Consider the following 20990-nt stretch of genomic DNA (forward strand, 5'->3'; position numbering starts at 1 on the left):
TATTAGCAAAAGTATTTAGTCATAAGGCAAACCCCCCTGCCACACTCATTTATAGGAAAATATTTAAAAAAAAAAGGATAAATCCAGAAGCGCTTTTTTACCTCTACTGTTCCTTTATACTGATGAGATTATCGGATGAACGATCGTCTGTTTTTTTTTTTTTGCATGGCGGACTCCTTTTAAAAAATGATGAGTTTACTAAAGTTACAAAAATTCTTGTATGACAGAATAAAAATTCGGAAGTGATGTAATGTGTTGTAGTGTATTTGTATTGTATTTTCGAAGGACAACTGTACTGATTACATGAAAATCGTACGATCTGGTATTGAGCGAGAAACATCTTTCTGCTTGCCGGATCGGATAATGATCGCCTCTCTAAAGCAGTGTACTAACGGCCAGATTGCCGTACAATCAGTGGCAGCCCGTCCATTGGGGGCACTGGGGCGCCGCCCCCCTATCCATGCATCCGGCCCCCTAATCTACATGTAGGGCGCCAGACGCATGGATTCCAATGGGGTTTTTTTTTTTTTTAAGCACGTGATTAGAGCCAGAGGCTCTAATAGGCTTCAAAAAAGGATGGGCTCGGGGCGCAGAGCACTGCGCCCTGAGCCCACCTAGTCGTGTGTCAATAGGGAATACCATTCACTATTGTCACACAACTAGGTGGGCTCAGGGCGCAGTGCTCTGCGCCCCGAGCCCATCCTTTTTTGAAGCCTATTAGAGCCTCTGGCTCTAATCACGTGCTTCAAAAAAAAAAAGAAAACGTCACACGGATTCTCCTCCTGGCCAATCAGGAAGCGGATCCTGAGACTCGTTTCCCGATTGGCCGAAAGGAGAAGCCATGCTATTGGCCAAGGAGGAGGAGGAGGGAGGAGACACAGGGGAAGCCCGACCCACGGAGGAGACTGAGGGGGAAGCCGCTCGCGCTGCCTGCCCTCCACATGTTAGTCCAGGGTGAGTGAGCCGGCGACCGGGGGGTATGGTGTGTGGGCTGGTGCTTGTGTGGTCCGGGGGGGGGGGGTGGAAGGTGTGCGGGCTGGTGTGGTCCTTCTGCCACCAGGGCCCATGGAGCACCAGCCGCCACTGCGTACAATTGATTAGAAAGCAGTATTTTTCGTACGATTTTCTGATCGTGTGTACGGGCCTTTATAATATGGCTTTAGTACTTCAAGTTACTGCAAGTTACTGACCCAAATCACTGATTTAGAAAGCACAGAAGCCAGAGGATCACCATGGCAGTATGTAAAATATGGAGGTCAACATTGGCAGCTTTCTTATTTTCCATCCTGGCAGCTTTCCTTTTACACTATTTGCTGAATGTGTTCTTTCATCCTGGCACGTCTCTAACAGAAACTTTCCTTCATCTAGGAGATGAGGTCACATCAAGGAGAGATATCAATAATTGAGAAGGCACTGATAGAGACCCAGCTGTCAACGGAGCCAGGGGAGCTGGAGATAGAGAAGAAAAAGGAGGTAATTCTCTTAACTACAGATACTTTGAGTTGATTTACTAAAGGCAAATAGACTGTGCACTTTGCAAAGTTTCATTGGCACTCTGCAAGAGCAATTGCTCCAGAGCTTAGTAAATGAGCAGAAGTTCTGCTGATTTCCATCATCCAATCATATGCAAGCAGAATTAATTTTTTTTCATTTTCCTTGTTCATGATTGGATATTTTTTGCAAAGCTTTACCTCATTTACTAAGCTCTGGAGCAACTGCACTTGCTGAGTGCAACTGCACTTTGCAAAAGTGCCCTTTGATGAAGGCTCCATAGCCGAAACGCGTCCGAATATAGTCTGTACCTGTGTACCCATGTAACAAATAAAGTACAGTAAAATCTTGGATCGCAAGCATAATTCATTCTTGAAACATGCTTGTAATCCAAGGCACTCGTATATCAAAGCAAATTTTCCCATAAGAAATAATGGAAACTACTGAAGAAGTCAATGCTACTGAAGCTCTGACGTAACACGTATGGGGGCAGAGCCTGCGTACCCGACGCCGCGCTTTCTTCCTGTTCCGAGTCACTGTCTTGTCTGCCATACAAGCGAGCAGCGCTGAGTGCCTTCTATTGTGAGTACAACCACTATACATCAATAAAATTGTGGGAAACCATACGGAGAGCACTAGATTTGTCCCTTATTTTTCCCTTGCATATGCCTATTGTCAATCCTGAGGTGAAGGCTGGAGAGAGCCCCCCTGATCCATGTCCCTATTGTTAATTAATGCTGCTATTGACCTGTTGTGGGTCTCAAACTGAGGCGAGAGACCATTTCACTCGGTGAAGGGAATCACACACTGTGGTGTTTTATTGGATTTTCCTTTGGATATTTTTGCACCATTTATGGACACTTTATGGACAATTATTATTATCTCTCACGGATTGTATAGCACTTGTCACTAATTATACACCAGTATTGTTTGTTTATCACCATTGTGCATTTATTTATATCTGGCGCATCACTTCTTATTAGTTTAGTTCCTGCTGAACCAGCCGATATTCAAACCGCCTATGGCTGGCCCAAGTCCCATTCACACATTCCCGTTTTAACGTTCACATCGTCAAAGGAAGTGCTCACATTTTTGTTCTGCTCCTCAGCACATTTTTAGAAATAGCTCAGGTCCATTTATTGTCACGCGTTTTGAGCCTAAATAGATTTTTATGGGCCGACATTATAAACGCATGCTGCAAGAAAACGCACACAAATATAATAAAAATGCATATCAGCGCATGTGCAAAATGTGTGTCATTAAAAAATTGATTAAAAAAGGCATGAAAACAGAAATGCAAAGCCCTAGTCTAGGGAGCCAAAAAAAATATGACCTTATTCTTTACTTCCTTAGGCTTTCTCACTATTGGATGACCTGTCCCATGATGCCATTTTGACAGTTGTGCAGGTGCCCCCTTTATGATGTTGACATGTACAATGCAAGGCCAGCAGTTCTGCATTGTATGTGAGGACATTAAGGGCCGGTCACCAGTCCATATACCGGGATTGGAATAAAGTTACTATTTATCTCTAATATGTCTCCCAACACTAAACCAGCATTAGAGCCTTCAGCTGGGTACACATGTATCGAAATTTTCTGAACCGGCCAAACTTAGATCCGTGGGAATCTTTCTGTTGAGTGGTCCTGGTGTTTAACCAGCAGGGCCATCTTACCGAATGGGCAGGCTGGGCATTTGCCCAGGGGCCCCACCTGCCCAGCGACCCAGCCCCAGCCCCAGCCCCAGCCAAGCATTAGTCCAGATTCCCGTGTGCATCCCAGGTGGCAGGTAACCTGTTGGCCCTGTGCTGCTGTCAGGCCACTTGGGCCGTGGAGGGGGAACCCACAGCTGTAGGAATGCCTGTCCGCCTCCACGGGAACAGGCAGACACAGGGCATTCAAGTCTGACTCCCGTCCGTGTGTGTGTTCACCGGACCCAGCCACTGAACATGGAAGCTGTCATTAGGCTGGCACTGCTGTACCAATAAATATCGCCTTATTGATAACTTGCTTTTTTATTCTTGTGGGGGATTGTGTAGGCAGGGCCCCAGTGCACTGTATTGCCCGGGGCCCTTTAATGCTCTTAAGATGGCCCTTTTAACCAGCATTCAATCAGGTGCTGCAGCACAGATCAGTGCATTCGATGGAAGGGAGTCCCTTCTGTCAGCATACAATAAAGCTGTGGGGGAGGTCCTGCATCGACATTGCTTGTGTGCAGTGCCAGGATATCTAGAGGTAGGTAATCTAGAGCCAAGGGCAAACATGCTAAACTACGAGCCCCCCCCCCCCCTAAAGTGTATGAGAATTATGTGTCAGAAAAGATCCCCCCATAAAAAAACCTGAACACTAATTAATCTGCATGCTTACCCCAAGCATTAATTCCCCCTCCTCCTAGTGTAAACCCCCCCCCCCCCGCTGAAATTCTCTCTCCTAGCACAAATCTTTACCCCCCCCCCCCAGATCCCCCAGCTCAAATGCCCCCCACCCCAAAAAACCACCCCCCAAGCAAAAATCCTCTACCCCTACAATTTCCTATCCTAGTACACATTCCCCCCCCCCACTCTAATTCCCCCCCCTTACAGCAAAAATAACCCCTCAATCCTCCCTCCTAGCACAAATCTTCTACCCCCCCCATCCCCCTCTCAACACAAATCCTAAATCACCACCCCACCCCCAAAATTTTGCTTCCTAAAACAATACTTACCCCCCGCAACCCCACAAACTCCCCCTTCCAACACAAATCCCCCCCAAACTCCCTCCCACCTCACATGATACCAGAGTGCCCAGGGCAGCCTTTCCTCCTGCCCACCCCTTATCCCGGCCCTGCTTATGTATATGTGAGGTTTTTTTTTTCGTTCAACCCGCTGGGTGAAAAAAAAAAAAAAAAACTCAAAGTGTATACCCAGCTTTAGGTTGTAGTAGTCGGGAGAGGGGGAGAATTTTTATTACTGTCAAGAAAAAATATTGTTTTTATTTTTTTATTTTTTTAATGTTATAGACTTGCTATTATTAAGAGTAAAAAATACTTTGAAAAATAAGAATTATATTACCAGTCTGGCAGGTGTTAACTCTGATCCCCTCTCTCTTGAAGAGCCAGGCTGGCTGAAGAATATTCAGCATTCAACAAACAATGTCAGATGCCGGGACACCCCGCTGCACCCTGCGGTGCCACCCGCTGACTGCTATATCACTACCCTACAGGGACACAGCACTGATCAAATGGTTGGCGGGTGAACCTCAGCATGCAGTAGGCATTCAGCACACTGACAGGTGACAATCCTTTAGCTGGCGTAGCTCTTCCAGAAAAAGATCGGAGGTACCACCCACCTGACTGGTATCAAATCTTTTCTAGGGTGACATTTTTTTTTTTTTTTTGCTGCAACAGATTACCTTTAAAAATCTTTGGGCTGATTTACTAAAGGAGAATAGACTGTGCACTTTGCAAGTTAAATTAATCCACAACAGTAAATGAGGGGAAGCTCTGCTGACTTCCATCATCCAATCATGTGCAAGCAAAAATGCAGTTTTTTTATTTTTTATTGTTCTTGCATGGGATTGAGTATTCTTTAACCACTTTAACCTTCCATGCATGTGGTTGGAGTTGGGAACTCTAAGGCCGCATTCACATGTCAGCGTTTGGATCGCGGGCAGAACCGCCGCGGTTCCGCCCGCGATCCGGAGATTATTGCAAATCGCGGGACGCCTAGCATTGCCCGTTGATTTGCAATAGCCCCCCAAACGCCGAGCGATGTTGCCGCGATTTCCGCCTGCCGAATCGCGGCAACATCGCGCAAACAAAATCGCGGGACGCAATACGCTCCAAAGAAGCTCTTGTACTTCTTTGGAGCGTATTGCGTCCCGCGATTTTGTTTGCGCGATGTTGCCGCAATTCGGCAGGCGGAAATCACGGCAACATCGCTCGGCGTTTGGGGGGCTATTGCAAATCAACGGGCAACGCTAGGCGTTCCGCGATTTGCAATAAATCTCCGGATCGCGGGCGGAACCGCGGCGGTTCTGCCCGCGATCCATACGCTCACATGTGAACGGAGCCTTAAAGATGAGTCTCTTTTAATGCACTCAATACACAGTATGGCTTTCATATTTTACAGAAAATCACAATGCAGATAGTACATGAGATTTTGTTTTGATTTGTTAATAACCTATGTTTATCGTCTTCTAGACACACATATCGGATCTGATTGATATATTTGGTCCACCTCAGTCATCTCCTTCCAACACTTGGGATTTTCAACATACTAGTTCCTATCCATCAACAACCACAAGCTCTTTGTTTCCAGCCTGGGGACCAGCAAGTAAGTGATCTCTAAAACTATCTGAAAGGAACCAAGTTTTTTCATTGGAACATGGTTAGGAGTGATCTTAAATGGCCTGATATTAGCTAACAATGGTCCTGATCTGCAAAGCCCAGTCCACCTGAAGCTGTTTTTTCAGTACTTGTTAGATGTTGGAGAGGTAAACCCCCTGACAGTTCCTTAGACATCTCTGGAACTCTAGTGGCGAGATCAGTTATGGAACTCTAGTGGCGAGATCAGTTATGAGCGACCTCCACCATCCCTGCCGAATTTATATTTATTTTATATTATGAAGAATGTAACAGGAAGAGCTGGGACACATATAGGTGGGCGTGGATACCCACAAATCTCAGATGTTAAGAATAGGGATGAGGTTGGGTCCGACCCTGGGTTGGTTCTCAACCCATATTTGGCTGAACCCAGAAGTTAGCTGTCAGTGAATTCCCTGACTTGTAGCTACAAATACACAAAGGGGCAGGGATGCTCATTGCATCCTTTACCTAATATGGCCATGTGTCCATGTTAGGTCATTGTCATTGACCACATGGCCATATTAGGTCAAAGTCCTTAACCACGTGGCCATATTAGATCAATGTCATTAACCTTCCTAGCGGTATTCCTGAGTGTGGCTCGGGGTTACATTTCAGTGCCAAATGGGGTAACCCCGAGCCACACTCGGGGTACCGCCAGAAGCATTGCTCAATCCTGATAGAGGGGTTACTTACCTTGTCACCAGGATTCAGCGATGTATGCGGGCGGTGTGCGGCAGCGGATCTTCCTCCCGATGCTCTCTGTGCCCCGGCTTCCGTCTCCTGCGACGTGACGCTCGCAGGGGGGTGGAACCGGCGGCAAATTCAAAAGTAAAACACACCAAACACACTGATACATTGCAAAATATGTATATTTATATATATATATATGTATATGTATATATATATATATATATGTATATGTATATATATATATATATATATATATATATATATATATACATACATACATACTTTAACTTATTTATAGTCATTTATTATATTATAATTTATGATTTTGTGTTTCAAACTTTATCATACCCGAGATGTTATAAAGAAGAACGCACAGTAAAAAAAAAAATCATATGTAAATAGTTGGTTTGGGCTGCTCATTCTTAAGAATTTCATGCAAAATAATTGTACCGCTTTCAGCACCGAATAATACCGCCAGGGAGGTTAACCTAATATGGCCATGTGGCCATATTAGGCCTATGATGTCACAAGCATCCCTGCTTTTTTATGTGTGTGTGTGTAGTGTGTGCGCGCGCAGCTGCAGGGTACACACTAGTGAGGGGATGCTCATGACATTGACCTAATATGGCCACATTGGGTCAATGTTATTGACCACATGGCTACTAAAAGATCAATGTCCTTGACCCAATATGGCCATTAGGCCATATTTTAGTCCATCAATGTCATAAGCATCCCTGCTCTTTTGTGTGTGTATAGTTGCATTTTGCAAGGGGAGGGGATGCTCATGGCATCGTTGACCTAAAATGGGCTCATGTCAATGTCATTGGCCACGTGGCCATAGTAGGTAAATGTTATTGACCAGATGGCCATACTAGGTCAATGTCATTGATACGTGACCATGTTAGATCAATGTCATTGTCCACATGTCCAAATTAGGTCAATGTTATTGACAACATGTCAACAAAATTGACATAATGTCATTGAGCCAATATGGTTGTGTGGCCATATTACATCAATGATGTCACAAGCATCTCCATCCGCTCATTTGTATGCATGCAGCTGCGGGGTGGGGGATATCCTGGCTGCATCCCATTGGCCTAGAAATGACCGCTTCCTTCAAGGTTCAGCCAAAACCAAACTCTTCACTAGTCAAGAACAGCCTCCACCTATATGTAAAATATCTCTTTTGAATGGCCTAACCTTTAAAGCAACACCTGCGACTCAAGAGTTCAATAAATATGGTCTTACTTTGCACATATCATTTAGACCAGTGGTCTTCAACTCCGGTCCTCGGGGCCCACTAACAGGCCAGATTTTAACCACTTTACTACTAGAGCATTTTGCTGTCTTACGTCTGGGCCACTTTTTGCGATTCGGCACTGTGCGACTTTAACTGACAATTGCGCGGTCGTGCGACGCCGTACCCAAACGAAATTTACGTCCTTTTTTTCCCACAAACAGAGCTTTCTTTTGGTGGTATTTGATCACCTGTGCGATTTTTACTTTTTGCGCTATAAACAAAAAAATAGCGTTTGTTTTGAAAAAATAACAATATTTTTAACATTTTTTTATATGAAATCCCCCCCAAAAAAGATGTAAAAATCTAATTTTTTTTTATTTTTGGCCAATTTGTTTTCTGCTACCTATGTTTGGTAAAAAAAAAATCGCAATAAGCGTATTTTGATTGGTTTGCGCAAAAGTTATTGCGTTTACTAACTAAGGGAAAGATTTATGTCATTTTTGGTGTTTTTTTTTTTAACGAGTAATGGCGGCGATCTGCGATTTTTTTTGCGGGACTGCGACATTGCGGCGGACAGATCGGACCCTTGACTGACATTTTTTACACTTTTGGGGGTACCAGTGACATTACTGCAGTAATCAGTGCTATAAATATGCACTGTTACTGTAAAAATGACACTGGCAGGGAAGGGGTTAATTTTATTGGAGAGGGAGGGGTTAATGTATGCCTGGTGCTTACTGACGTGTGGGGGGGGAGGTGACTGTGTGAGACAGGGACAGATCGGATGTCCAGCTATGCTGAACAGTCCGATCTGTCACTCCCTGTCACTGAGGAGATCCGCCCGCTCTGTTTACACAGGCGGGCGGATCTCCAAACTGGATTCCCCCGACGATCGGGGCAGAGCAGCGGCGATCGCCGCTGCTCCTCCCCTGGCCGGACCCGACCCGCGAGCGCCGCCTACAGGGGGAGGAGTCTGGCGACGTAGGTCTACGTCGTCAGACCTACAAGAGCCACTTTGCCGCAGTAGTACTACGGTACTCAGCGGTAAAGTGGTTAAGTATTACCTTGGGAAGATGCAGACTAGAATACTGCAATCACTGAGCAGCAAATGAGATCACCTGTGATATAATTTAGTTATCTTGCAAACCTGGCCTGTTAGTGGGCCCCGAGGACTGGAGTTGAGGACCACTGATTTAGACAGCTGATATATGGGAAGAGGAGATGAACAGAGTGTATGAAAGTGAGGGAAAGAGATTGCCAGTTTTAAGGTAATGTATTGTACGGCATGTAATTCCTTCAGAAAGCAACTCTATCCAAAACAGATCTTAATTTCAAGTGGAGCAGGGTAGGGCTCACTGACCCAGGAGCCTGTTATAGCCATGCCAGGTATAGGCTTCCACTAAAGATTTGGTAGAATAATTATACTCTACTCCACTCCACCCAGCATGGAGATAAATGGTTTGCCCAGAGCTGAAGATATATCAGCCTTGTGTAAAGCGCTAAAAAAAAGAAAAAACAATGTTTCTGCCAAATATCCGATGAATAATACATAGCTAGAAACAATAGCTCTTTTATGGAACAGAAGGTAACTTGAAAGTGTTGGAGATAAATACGCAGCGTCTTTTCAAAGTGCTGAAATAAATGGGTAAATATTATGTAATTATATAAGCGTAATAATCATAAAACATTCTGTCATGTAAGACAAAGCTTTGTGATCCTTCTTTCAGATCAGAATTCTAGTACCTCTTCCCTGCCCTGGGATGTTCCTCACGGCACTCAGTTAAGAGCGGATAACGCAAGTCAGAGCATCATCTTCAGCTGCGATTCTCCGTCAGGCTGGGAGGGGCCTCAGGTATCCAAAAGCCTCCCGCACGATCCTTGGGGGGACAGGCAGAAAGGTGAGACCGATTATAAAATTTACATTCAGTGGAGGTATTTGGATAAAGTGGTTGTTCATTTTTTTCTGGTGTGGGACGCTCAACATTGGGCCAGCAAAGCGTTCATTCCCAATCTACCCAAAACTCCCAGGCAGACAGAAGCAGAGTTGGGGATTATAGAAGGGAGATCTCACTGATGGAGTATCCAACATATTACAATCCGGGGGCTGACTCAGCCCACAAAGATCCACAAATTATCACTTTTGTATGGACTGACCCTTTATTATCCTAATCTAATCCTAAACTGGCTATAGCAGGCCGTACAAAATAAAAAAAAGGGATTCCTCCATCCACAGTAGGTGGTGGATGCAGGAATCCTCCATGCTGGGATATTGTATTCTGACAGAGAGACTCTCCCTGTCAGAATACACTAATCAGTGGCTGTAGCCAAAAATATTAGAGAAAATATTTCCAATATTCCCATTTGACATTGACAATGATCAACTTCTCTCAAATAGGTATGGCCACACACAGGGGAGGACTGGGCCAGGGGGCAGGGGGGCAGTTGCCCCCTGGGCCACTCTGATGTCCTGTAAAAAGGCTGCACTGCTTCTGCCACAGACATGCCTAAAGGATTCCTGGTAGAGAGTAGTAAAACGTCCCCACCACTGACCTACTGAGTGCGGGTTGAAGACAAGGACAGAGTGCAGGCCTCCCCCCCAGCATGGATGGTGTAAACTGTGTCTGAGAAGAGGCCAATTCCATGCCCCACTGGAGATTCTCCTCCCCTGGCCAGCCCCAACCCAGCTGTCCCAGCTTCCCCCAACCGCCCCCTGCTGGCCAGGTTAGGAACTCAGATTCAGCCGGTGAGTGGAGAGTACCTGGAGCAGGGCTTCAACCTGGAATGAGGGTCAGGAGGAGGCTGGTAAGAGGGAGAGTGGGAGGGGGGGCCAAGTCGCTGCACCATGGGCCTCTGGTTTGTACTTGCCCCCTGGGCAGAAAGTTGTCAGTCTGCCCCTGGCCACACATGGATCAAAAGTTGGCCCCTGCTGAACTGGCTGAATTTTCAATCTATCTATGGCCAGCTTTAGTCTTCTATGTCCTGTAGAATTCTTCTTTATTGCTTTGAAACCATTTTTTTTTCTTAAGACAAATCAAATCCTTTTCAGTGGGGGTTTCAGCTGTCTTTATTTTCTTTTTTTATTTAAACCTTTCCTATATTCCAGTCAAACCTAAAAGTGATTGATTGGGTCAACAGTTCCAAGTTTTGCTTTTTTGTTTTTTATAGGTTCACATGAAGCCATATATGATGTATTTGCACCACCACCACCTACCAAGGATGCCCAATCACCATCCTCCATCAAGACAGATAACTCTTTTGGTAAGATGATGTTACCATGTATGTAATGTTGAGTTACTTTATGGGGATCTAAACCCAAAAACAAAATGTATTATGTTGCAGCTTACCAGTTTTCATATGTGGTTGGTGCTAGGGATGAGCTCTATATGTGGTTGGTGCTAGGGATGAGCTCTATATGTGGTTGGTGCTAGGGATGAGCTCTATATGTGGTTGGTTCTAGGGATGAGCTCTATATGTAGTTGGTGCTAGGGATGAGCTCTATATGTAGTTAGTGCTAGGGATGAGCTCTATATGTGGTTGGTTCTAGGGATGAGCTCTACATGTGGTTGGTGCTAAGGATGAGCTCTATATGTGGTTGGTGCTAGGGATGAGCTCTATATGTGGTTGGTGCTAGGGATGAGCTCTATATGTGGTTGGTGCTAGGGATGAGCTCTATATGTGGTTGGTGCTAGGGATGAGCTCTATATGTGGTTGGTTCTAGGGATGAGCTCTATATGTGGTTGGTGCTAGGGATGAGCTCTATATGTGGTTGGTGCTAGGGATGACCTCTATATGTGGTTGGTTCTAGGGATGAGCTCTATATGTAGTTGGTGCTAGGGATGAGCTCTATATGTAGTTAGTGCTAGGGATGAGCTCTATATGTGGTTGGTTCTAGGGATGAGCTCTACATGTGGTTGGTGCTAAGGATGAGCTCTATATGTGGTTGGTGCTAGGGATGAGCTCTATATGTGGTTGGTGCTAGGGATGAGCTCTATATGTGGTTGGTGCTAGGGATGAGCTCTATATGTAGTTGGTTCTAGGGATGAGCTATATATGTGGTTGGTGCTAGGGATGAGCTCTATATGTGGTTGGTTCTAGGGATGAGCTCTACATGTGGTTGGTGTTAGGAATGAGCTCTATATGTAGTTGGTGCTGGGGGTGAGCTCTATATGTGGTTGGTGCTAAGGATGAGCTCTATATGTAGTTGATGCTAGGGATGAGCTCTATATGTGGTTGGTGCTAGGGATGAGCTCTATATGTAGTTGGTGCTAGGGATGAGCTCTATATGTAGTTGGTGCTAGGGATGAGCTCTATATGTAGTTGATGCTAGGGATAAACTCTATATGTAGTTGGTGCTAGGGATGAGCTCTATGTGTAGTTGGTGCTAAGGATGAGCTCTATATGTAGTTGGTGCTAGGGATGAGCTCTATATGTAGTTGGTTCTAGGGATGAGCTCTATGTGTAGTTGGTGCTAGGGATGAGCTCTATAGGTGGTTGGTGCTAAGGATGAGCTCTATATGTAGTTGGTGCTAGGGATGAGCTCTGTATGTAGTTGATGCTAGGAATGAGCTCTATAGGTGGTTGGTGCTAGGGATGATCTCTATATGTAGTTGGTGCTAGGGATGAGCTCTATATGTAGTAGGTGCTAGGGATGAGCTCTATAGGTGGTTGGCGCTAGGGATGAGCTCTATATGTAGTTAGTGCTAGGGATGAGCTCTATATGTAGTTGGTGCAAAGGATGAGCTCTATATGTAGTAGGTGCTAGGGATGAGCTCTATATGTAGTTGGTGCTAGGGATGAGCTCTATATGTAGTTGGTGCTAGGGTTGAGCTCTATATGTAGCTGGTGCAAAGGATGAGCTCTATATGTAGTTGGTGCTAGGGATGAGCTCTATATGTGGTTGACGCTAGGGATGAGCTCTATATGTAGTTGGTGCTAGGGATGAGCTCTATATGTAGTTGGTGCTAGGGATGAGCTCTATATGTAGTTGGTGCTAGGGATGAGCTCTATATGTGGTTGACGCTAGGGATGAGCTCTATATGTAGTTGGTGCAAAGGATGAGCTCTATATGTAGTTGGTGCTAGGGATGAGCTCTATATGTAGTTGGTGCTAGGGTTGAGCTCTATATGTAGCTGGTGCAAAGGATGAGCTCTATATGTAGTTGGTGCTAGGGATGAGCTCTATATGTGGTTGACACTAGGGATGAGCTCTATATGTAGTTGGTGCTAGGGATGAGCTCTATATGTAGTTGGTGCTAGGGATGAGCTCTATATGTAGTTGGTGCTAGGGATGAGCTCTATATGTGGTTGACGCTAGGGATGAGCTCTATATGTAGTTAGTGCTAGGGATGAGCTCTATATGTAGTTGGTGCTAGGGATGAGCTCTATATGTGGTTGACGGTGGGGATGAGCTCTATATGTAGTTGGTGCTAGGGATGAGCTCTATATGTAGTTGGTGCTAGGGATGAGCTCTATATGTAGTTGGTGCTAGGGATGAGCTCTATATGTAGTTGGTGCTAGGGATGAGCTCTATATGTGGTTGACGCTAGGGATGAGCTCTATATGTAGTTAGTGCTAGGGATGAGCTCTATATGTAGTTGGTGCTAGGGATGAGCTCTATATGTAGTTGGTGCTAGGGATGAGCTCTATATGTAGTTGGTGCTAGGGATGAGCTCTATATGTGGTTGGTGCTAGGGATGAGCTCTATATGTAGTTGGTGCTAGGGATGAGCTCTATATGTAGTAGGTGCTAGGGATGAGCTCTATATGTAGTAGGTGCTAGGGATGAGCTCTATATGTAGTTGGTGCTAGGGTTGAGCTCTATATGTAGTTAGTGCTAGGGATGAGCTCTATATGTAGTTGGTGCTAGGGATGAGCTCTATATGTGGTTGATGGTGGGGATGAGCTCTATATGTAGTTAGTGCTAGGGATGAGCTCTATATGTAGTTGGTGCTAGGGATGAGCTCTATATGTAGTTGGTGCTAGGGTTGAGCTCTATATGTAGTTAGTGCTAGGGATGAGCTCTATATGTGGTTGACGGTGGGGATGAGCTCTATATGTAGTTAGTGCTAGGGATGAGCTCTATATGTAGTTGGTGCTAGGGATGAGCTCTATATGTAGTTAGTGCTAGGGATGAGCTCTATATGTAGTTAGTGCTAGGGATGAGCTCTATATGTAGTTGGTGCTAGGGATGAGCTCTATATGTAGTTGGTGCTAGGGTTGAGCTCTATATGTAGTTGGTGCTAGGGATGAGCTCTATATGTGGTTGGTGCTAGGTATAAGCGCTATAAAGTGGGGAAAATTATTATTTGATCCCCTGCAGATTTTGTAAGTTTGCCCACTTACAAAGAAATGAAGGGTCATAATACAAATACAAACATTATACATTGAGTTGCAGTTCAGTGAGTAAAATAAGTCAGGGCCATCTTTATTATTGATTGGACACTGGGCAAAAATTTTCTTGGTCCCTCCCAAATCCACTTATCAACTATGTGCAGATCAAGGGGCAGCTGCTTTGAGCCCCACAACAGTGACTGGGCCCAGGGCAGCTTCCCCTTTTGCCCTGCGTTAAAGATGGCCCTGAAATAAGTATTTGATCACCTACCAACTAACAATAATTCTGGCTCCCACATACTGGATACAGTATGTGCTCATGTAGAACACAGATTAGTCCTGTCAATTTAAGAAGGTGCACCTAACGACAACTCATTATGTGTATAAAAGACACCTGTCCACAGATACTCTTTCTTCCATTCAAACCTCACCATCATGGGCAAGACCAAAGAGCTGTCAAAGGACGTCAGGGAGAAGATTGTAGACCTGCACAAGGCTGGAATGGGCTACAAGACCATCAGCAAGAAGCCTTGTGAGAATGGGACAACTGTTGAAGCAATTATTCACAAATAGAAGACATACAAAACAACCAATAATCGCCCTCAGTTTGGAGCGCCATGCAAGATTTTGCCTCATGGGGTAAGGATGATCATAAAAAAAGTGAGGGATCAGCCCAGAATTTCATGGGAGGAGCTTGTGAATGATCTCAAGGCAGTTGGGACCACAGTCACCAAACAAACCATTGGTAACACAATATGCTGCCATGAAATGAAATGCTGCAGTGCCCGCAAGGTCCCCCTCCTCAAGGTGGCACATGTACAGGCCTGTCTGAAGTTTGCCAGTGAACATCTAAATGATTCAGAGAAGGATTGGGAGAAAGCGTTGTGGTCAGATGAGACCAAAATTGAGCTCTTTGGCATTAACTCGACTCACTGTGTTTGGAGGAAGAAAAATTCTGACTATGACCCTAAGAACACCATCACTACAGTCAAGCACAGGGGTGGAAACATTACGCTTTGGGGCTGTTCCTCTGCTAAAGGTACAGGCTGACTTTGCCACATTGAGGGGCCAATTGACAGGGCCATGTATTTGAGAACCTTCTCTCGGCTAGAACACTGAAGATGGGTCATGAATGGGTCTTCCAGCATGACAATGACCGAAAACATTCTACCAAGGCAACAAAGGAGTGGCAGAAGAAGAAACAGCACATTAAGGTCATTGAGTGGCCTAGCCAGTCTCCAGACCTTAATCCTATAGAAAATGTATGGAGGGAGCTGAAACTTTGGGTTGCCAAGCGACAGCCAAGAAACCTTAAAGCGGAGTTAGGGCCACAAAATCATGCCTTTAGATTTTATGGCATCCGCTTCCTTATCCTTACCTGAGCTAGAATCGGATATTCCCGGCTTTTTTTTTTTTTTTTTTAACTTACCTTATTACAGAGGATAATATACTCACCTTTACATCCTTCCTCGGCCGCGGCCCGCGTCGTCACTTCCTGTCCCGCAATGCGTCCTGGGAGCTCTTACTCGTCGCTCCCAGGATGCAATGGGCAGTGACGTAGGCGGCCGGCCGCTCCTCTCATGTTTGGAAATAACGCGATGATAGGCATCCCTATACTATGCCGATCGCATAGTACTGGGCATGCGCGAGATTTCGCGCTGCATTCACCGGCCCCTCTCCTTCTCGAACCAGGAAGCAGGGCATTCATTAACACAGCGGCTTCAGGGGAACCCGGACAAAGATGGCGGTGCTCAGGAGACTTTTTATAAAGTAAGATTTTCTAATTGCCAATCGATTATTGTACTGTAAAAAACAGGATTAGTTGATGTATGAAGGGGGGGGGGGGTGACATTTTGGGAGGTATTGATAAAAAAAAAAAAACGATTCTGTGGCCAGGACTCCGCTTTAAGGATTTAGAGAAGATATTTAAATAGTGGACCAAAATCCCTCCTGGGATGTGTACAAACCTGGTCACCAACTTCAAGAAATGTCTTAGCTCTATGCTTGCCAACAAGGGTTTCTCCACCAAGTACTAAGTCATTTTTTGCTTGGGGACCAAATTTTTTACTCACTGAACTGCAACTCAATTTATAACATTTGTATCATGTGTTTTTTTCTGGATTTTTGGTTGATATTCTGTCTCTTTGGTTTAAAATACACCTATGATAAAAATAGAGACCCTTCTTTACTTTGTAAGTGGACAAACTTACAAAATCTGCAGGGGATCAAATAATTATTTTCACTACTGTATGTGGTTGGTGCTAGGGATGAGCTCTCAGTTTGATCCAAATTTTACTTGTTGGGATTTTTGGCAAATGGTTGAACTAAATGGGTGTCCGTCCAAGTTCGAACCTCCGATTGTAAAGGGAAGTGAAACATTAGCAGCAGTATTACTACATCTGATAAATATGGCAGTTTCCCATTCAGGTCTCCTGGTTGTTAGGAAGCTGGAGGCTTCCAGCATTCTAACAACCAGTGATATACCCCTGCGCTGTCCATTTAGCTGTCAGTGAGGGATTCTAAGCTTTAAAGAGGGAAGCACACATTATAAATAAGGGGACTCCCAGATATTGCCATCCACATGAGTGACTAAGGGATACATAATACACCCTACTGATTCACAAAAAAAATCTATGTAGTATATATAGATACACTTTTTGAAGCAAGTCAGTTTTGGGGGGCTGATTGGCATGCTGTCAGTCTGCTCTGCATTTTATAGAAAGCTATTCCTGATATTTTGAAAAGTCCCTTGCATTTCTTTGGGTGCTCTCCAGCATCACAATAGAATACCCCAACAATACACACCACTTAGGTGTGTTCTTGGACAGAATGCTACAGTTCTAAAGTTCACTTAGAGCACCACCTGCTGGTGAGATCAAGTAGTGCTGCACATCATGAATCTGTATGGGAACCCTAATTAACCACTTAAGTCCCGGAGGATTTTCCTGCTAAAAGACCAGGGGGTATTTTGCGATTCGGCACCGCGTGACTTTAACGGACAATTGTGCGGTCGTGCGATGCTGTACCTAAAGAATTTGATTTCCTTTTTTTCCCACAAACAGAGCTTTCTTTTGGTGGTATTTGATCACCTGTGCGATTTTTTGATCACGCGCTATAAACAAAAAAAGAGCGACAATTTTGCAAAAATAGCAATATTTTTCACATTTTTTTATATGAAATTCCCCCCCAAAAAAATGTAAAAATCTAAATTTTTTAACATTTTCGGCCAATTTGTTTTATCCTACCTATGTTTGGTAAAAAAAATCGCAAAAAGCGTATTTTTATTGGTTTGCGCAAAAGTTATCGCGTTTACTAACAAAGGGAAAGATTTTTGTCATTTTTGTTGTTTTTTTTTTTTAACGCGTAATGGCGGCGATCTGCGATTTTTTTTGCGGTACTGCGACATTGCGGCGGACAGATCGGACCCTTGACTGTCATTTTTGACACTTTTGGGGTTACCAGTGACATTTCTACAGTAATCAGTGCTATACATATGCACTGTTACTGTAAAAATACACTGGTAGTGAAGGGGTTAACTTTATTTGGGAGGGAGGGGCTGTGTGTGTCCCTAGGGGCGTGATTCTTACTGTGATTGGCTGTGGCTTGAGCTGTAAGGACACTGATCAACGGATCTACATACTAGATCCGTGTGATCAGTGTCTTTACAGCGAGGAGAATGACAGGTGGCTTGTTTACACAAGCCGCCTGACATTCTCCCTCTCCCCCGCCGATCGCCGAGTGACCGGCGGACATCGGGTCCGCTGGTCACACGCGCGGGGGGGGGGGTCCGTGACCGCGCGGGAGCGGGAGCGCGCCTCTGCGGGCGCGCGCTCGCTCCCCAGACCCTCCCAGGCTAGTGACGTTAATTAACGTCACTCTGCCTGGCAGGGGCTGACCGCCGCAGTAAATCTACTTGCGGCGGTCGGCAAGCGGTTAAGCACACCAAAAACAGCGGGACAGGCCCCCTAATTTTTACAAAGGGGGTTGTGGGAAGTAGAAACTCCCACAAAAAATATATATATAATATTATTCTTCTCTATAGTGTGTATATATATATATATATATATATATATATACTGTATATATATACATATCTAAAAATGAGTCTGCCGGGGAGGTGAGGAGCTAAGAGACACACACTAGCTCCTCCATTCCTGCAAAGCAGAGTGTGTGTCTATTTGCTGTCAGGCACTGTAGAGATGTCCAGAACTCTTATCCTTTAAAGGTACAAATGTTTCAAAGTGGTGAAGGGGACAAAGTTCTGAGCTACCCTTATTTTTCTTCAAAGTTTTTATTTTAATTAAGTTTTTTCCCAGAAAAATCCCTCTTAAAATAAGGTGCGTGTTATACGCAGGTGCGTGTTATACGCCGATAAATACGGTATATATATATATATATATATATACATATATATATATATATATATAATATTTATATATATATAATATTTATATGTATATATCTCTATATATCTATATATCTCTCTCTATATATCTCTCTCTCTCTATATATATATATACAGCGGCGTGATCTGGATAAATGAGAATCTTCACAGACAGGAAATATAATGATCACTATTTGGAAATGCAAGAAAGATTTGAAAGTCACATCAAAAAATTTTATTAGATGAATAGCAAAAATTATAACTCAGAGGGGTCTGTTTAAAAAAAAGAAAATGCCGTCAATAAAGTAGATTTACTAAAACTGGCGCACACAGAATCTTGTGCAGCTGTTCATAGTAACCAATCAGCTTCTAGGTTTTGTTGTCAAAGCTTAAACAATGTCAAGTTAGAAACTGATTGGTTACTACGCACAGATGCGCCAGTTTTAGTAATTCTTCCCCAATGTCACATGCATTTGCTCCACCATCATAAATTCTCAAGTTTTTTTGACTAATTTTTGTGTTTCCTATTATCGTCAGCTCTGTCTAGCGGCCATAATGCGGTATTTTCCTGAAATACCTCAATCCGCAAAATACTGCATTATAACCATTAATGGAGCTGATGATCAATGGGAATAAATGTGTTAGGCTAAATACGGTGAAACTTCGAGGTGACTGGATAAATGCTTGTGACATTCGTTTAGTGAATTATTTCTAAATAGGCCCCAAAATGTATACGCACCTAAATACAGTTACATTTTTACTGGAGCAGCTTATGTTTGCCATTCTAGTACCTTGTTTGCAAAAAGTTCCATATTTTTCTTGCAGAACTTGACTTTTTTGGAGACTCTGAACACAGCACTAAACCAGCCAGACATAGCCCAGATCTAAAAGCTGAAGATCCTAACCTTGATTTTAAACCTCGCCCTAACACTCCTGAGTTGTTCTTGGAACCAGCTGCTCGAACCTTGGTCAACCTAGACAGCCTGGTGACTTACAGCTCTCCCGTCAAAACCAAAAACCCTTTTGCATCTGGTGAGTAAACGTGAACCAAAGGACGAGATGAGGAAAAAGAAAGTAGAGTGAAGTGGAAAACTTTGAGTCTAACTTTATTTATTTTCTATTTTTAGGTGTAAGTGCTCCATCAGCCGTCAACCCATTCCAACATGGAGACCTGAGGCCTTCTCTGAACCAAATGAGGGCTGTCTCTCCTGTGCCGAACACTACTGCAGCATTTCCCGCCATGCCAATGCCTGGTCTTATGCCAATTAACACATTGGAACCTGGAGTCAACACGTTAAGGACCCTCTCACCGATGCCTGGATTTCCAGTGCCAACCAGCGTCCCGATGCCGCTACAGCCTTTCCCCACTGTTGTTCCTCTTCACCCCATGATGGGTTACCCCTACGCTCCAATTCCTCAACCAATAGTTCCAGCTTCTTCCCCTCCACAGGCCGGAACCAATCCTTTCCTCTGATTGGCTAAGGCAGGGCCCCCTGTACTCGATCTACAAATAAGCTTGTCCCTTGCTGTGCCGCACGTATGACTTTCACTTCCCAGACAAAACTAAAATGCAATAATTCTCTGTAATTACATTGTGCAAAATCATCAAACAAGGTATTTCCAACAGAAACAAATTATTTTTTTGGCGCTGGCGTTGCGAGTTTTATTATTTCTAAAATGATGAGGTCATTATCTGGTATATCACTTTTTAATGAGTCATAATTATGAATGTAGGTCATCGCTAAGTGGAACAGAATGTTTTAGAGCAATGAGATTTAGGGTAACAATAGTTAGCTGTCAGAATGCTATTATTACAAAGTTTATTAGGAGTATTGCTGAATCACAGCCGCCACCAGTCTACAGGGGTCTGGCTTTGTATTGCTACGGCTTTGTGCACAACATTCCCCTCTCTCTCTGCTTTTAATCTCTTCCCTGCCGCATACAGCATATATGTGATCGCAATAAAGGTGGGCTCTAATGCCCAGTGGCAGCACATACGCTTCCATGAGGTTGTATACTGAGAGCACTCCAAATAAACTGAGCGAGCTGTCACCAACAGCTCTTGGTCAAGGCTTCTGATTGGGAGCCAGCGGGCTGAGCTGCTGATCATGTGATCACTATTAAAACCAATCACAGCAGTCACATGATACCAAACCCTTGCTCATTTCCGTATGTAGCACTACTCCCTTGGGAGCTGCTGGTTACGGATTCACCAACAGCTCTTGGTCAAGGCTTCTGATTGGGAGCCAGCGGGCTGAGCTGCTGATCATGTGATCACTATTAAAACCAATCACAGCAGTCACATGATACCAAACCCTTGCTCATTTCCGTATGTAGCACTACTCCCTTGGGAGCTGCTGGTTACGGATTCACCAACAGCTCTTGGTCAAGGCTTCTGATTGGGAGCCAGCGGGCTGAGCTGCTGATCATGTGATCACTATTAAAACCAATCACAGCAGTCACATGATACCAAACCCTTGCTCATTTCCGTATGTAGCACTACTCCCTTGGGAGC

At 44.3% G+C, this 20990-nt stretch overlaps 1 protein-coding gene across 1 annotated transcript in view; it reads left to right on the forward strand.

Moving 5' to 3' along the window:
• EPN3 (epsin 3) overlaps positions 1-20638 on the forward strand; it is a 66255-nt gene extending 45617 nt beyond the window's left edge. The window contains exons 5-10 of the mRNA XM_082272489.1: positions 1369-1473; positions 5669-5801; positions 9491-9661; positions 10929-11021; positions 19301-19507; positions 19603-20638. Of these exons, the coding sequence (XP_082128615.1) occupies positions 1369-1473; positions 5669-5801; positions 9491-9661; positions 10929-11021; positions 19301-19507; positions 19603-19949 (1056 nt within the window). The 3' untranslated portion in view covers positions 19950-20638. The remainder of the gene's footprint in view (positions 1-1368; positions 1474-5668; positions 5802-9490; positions 9662-10928; positions 11022-19300; positions 19508-19602) is intronic.
• The last annotated feature ends 352 nt before the right edge of the window (positions 20639-20990 follow it).

The sequence above is a fragment of the Pelophylax lessonae genome (assembly GCF_965119305.1).
Source record: "Pelophylax lessonae genome assembly, chromosome: 11".
Classification (NCBI taxonomy): Eukaryota; Metazoa; Chordata; class Amphibia; order Anura; family Ranidae; genus Pelophylax; species Pelophylax lessonae.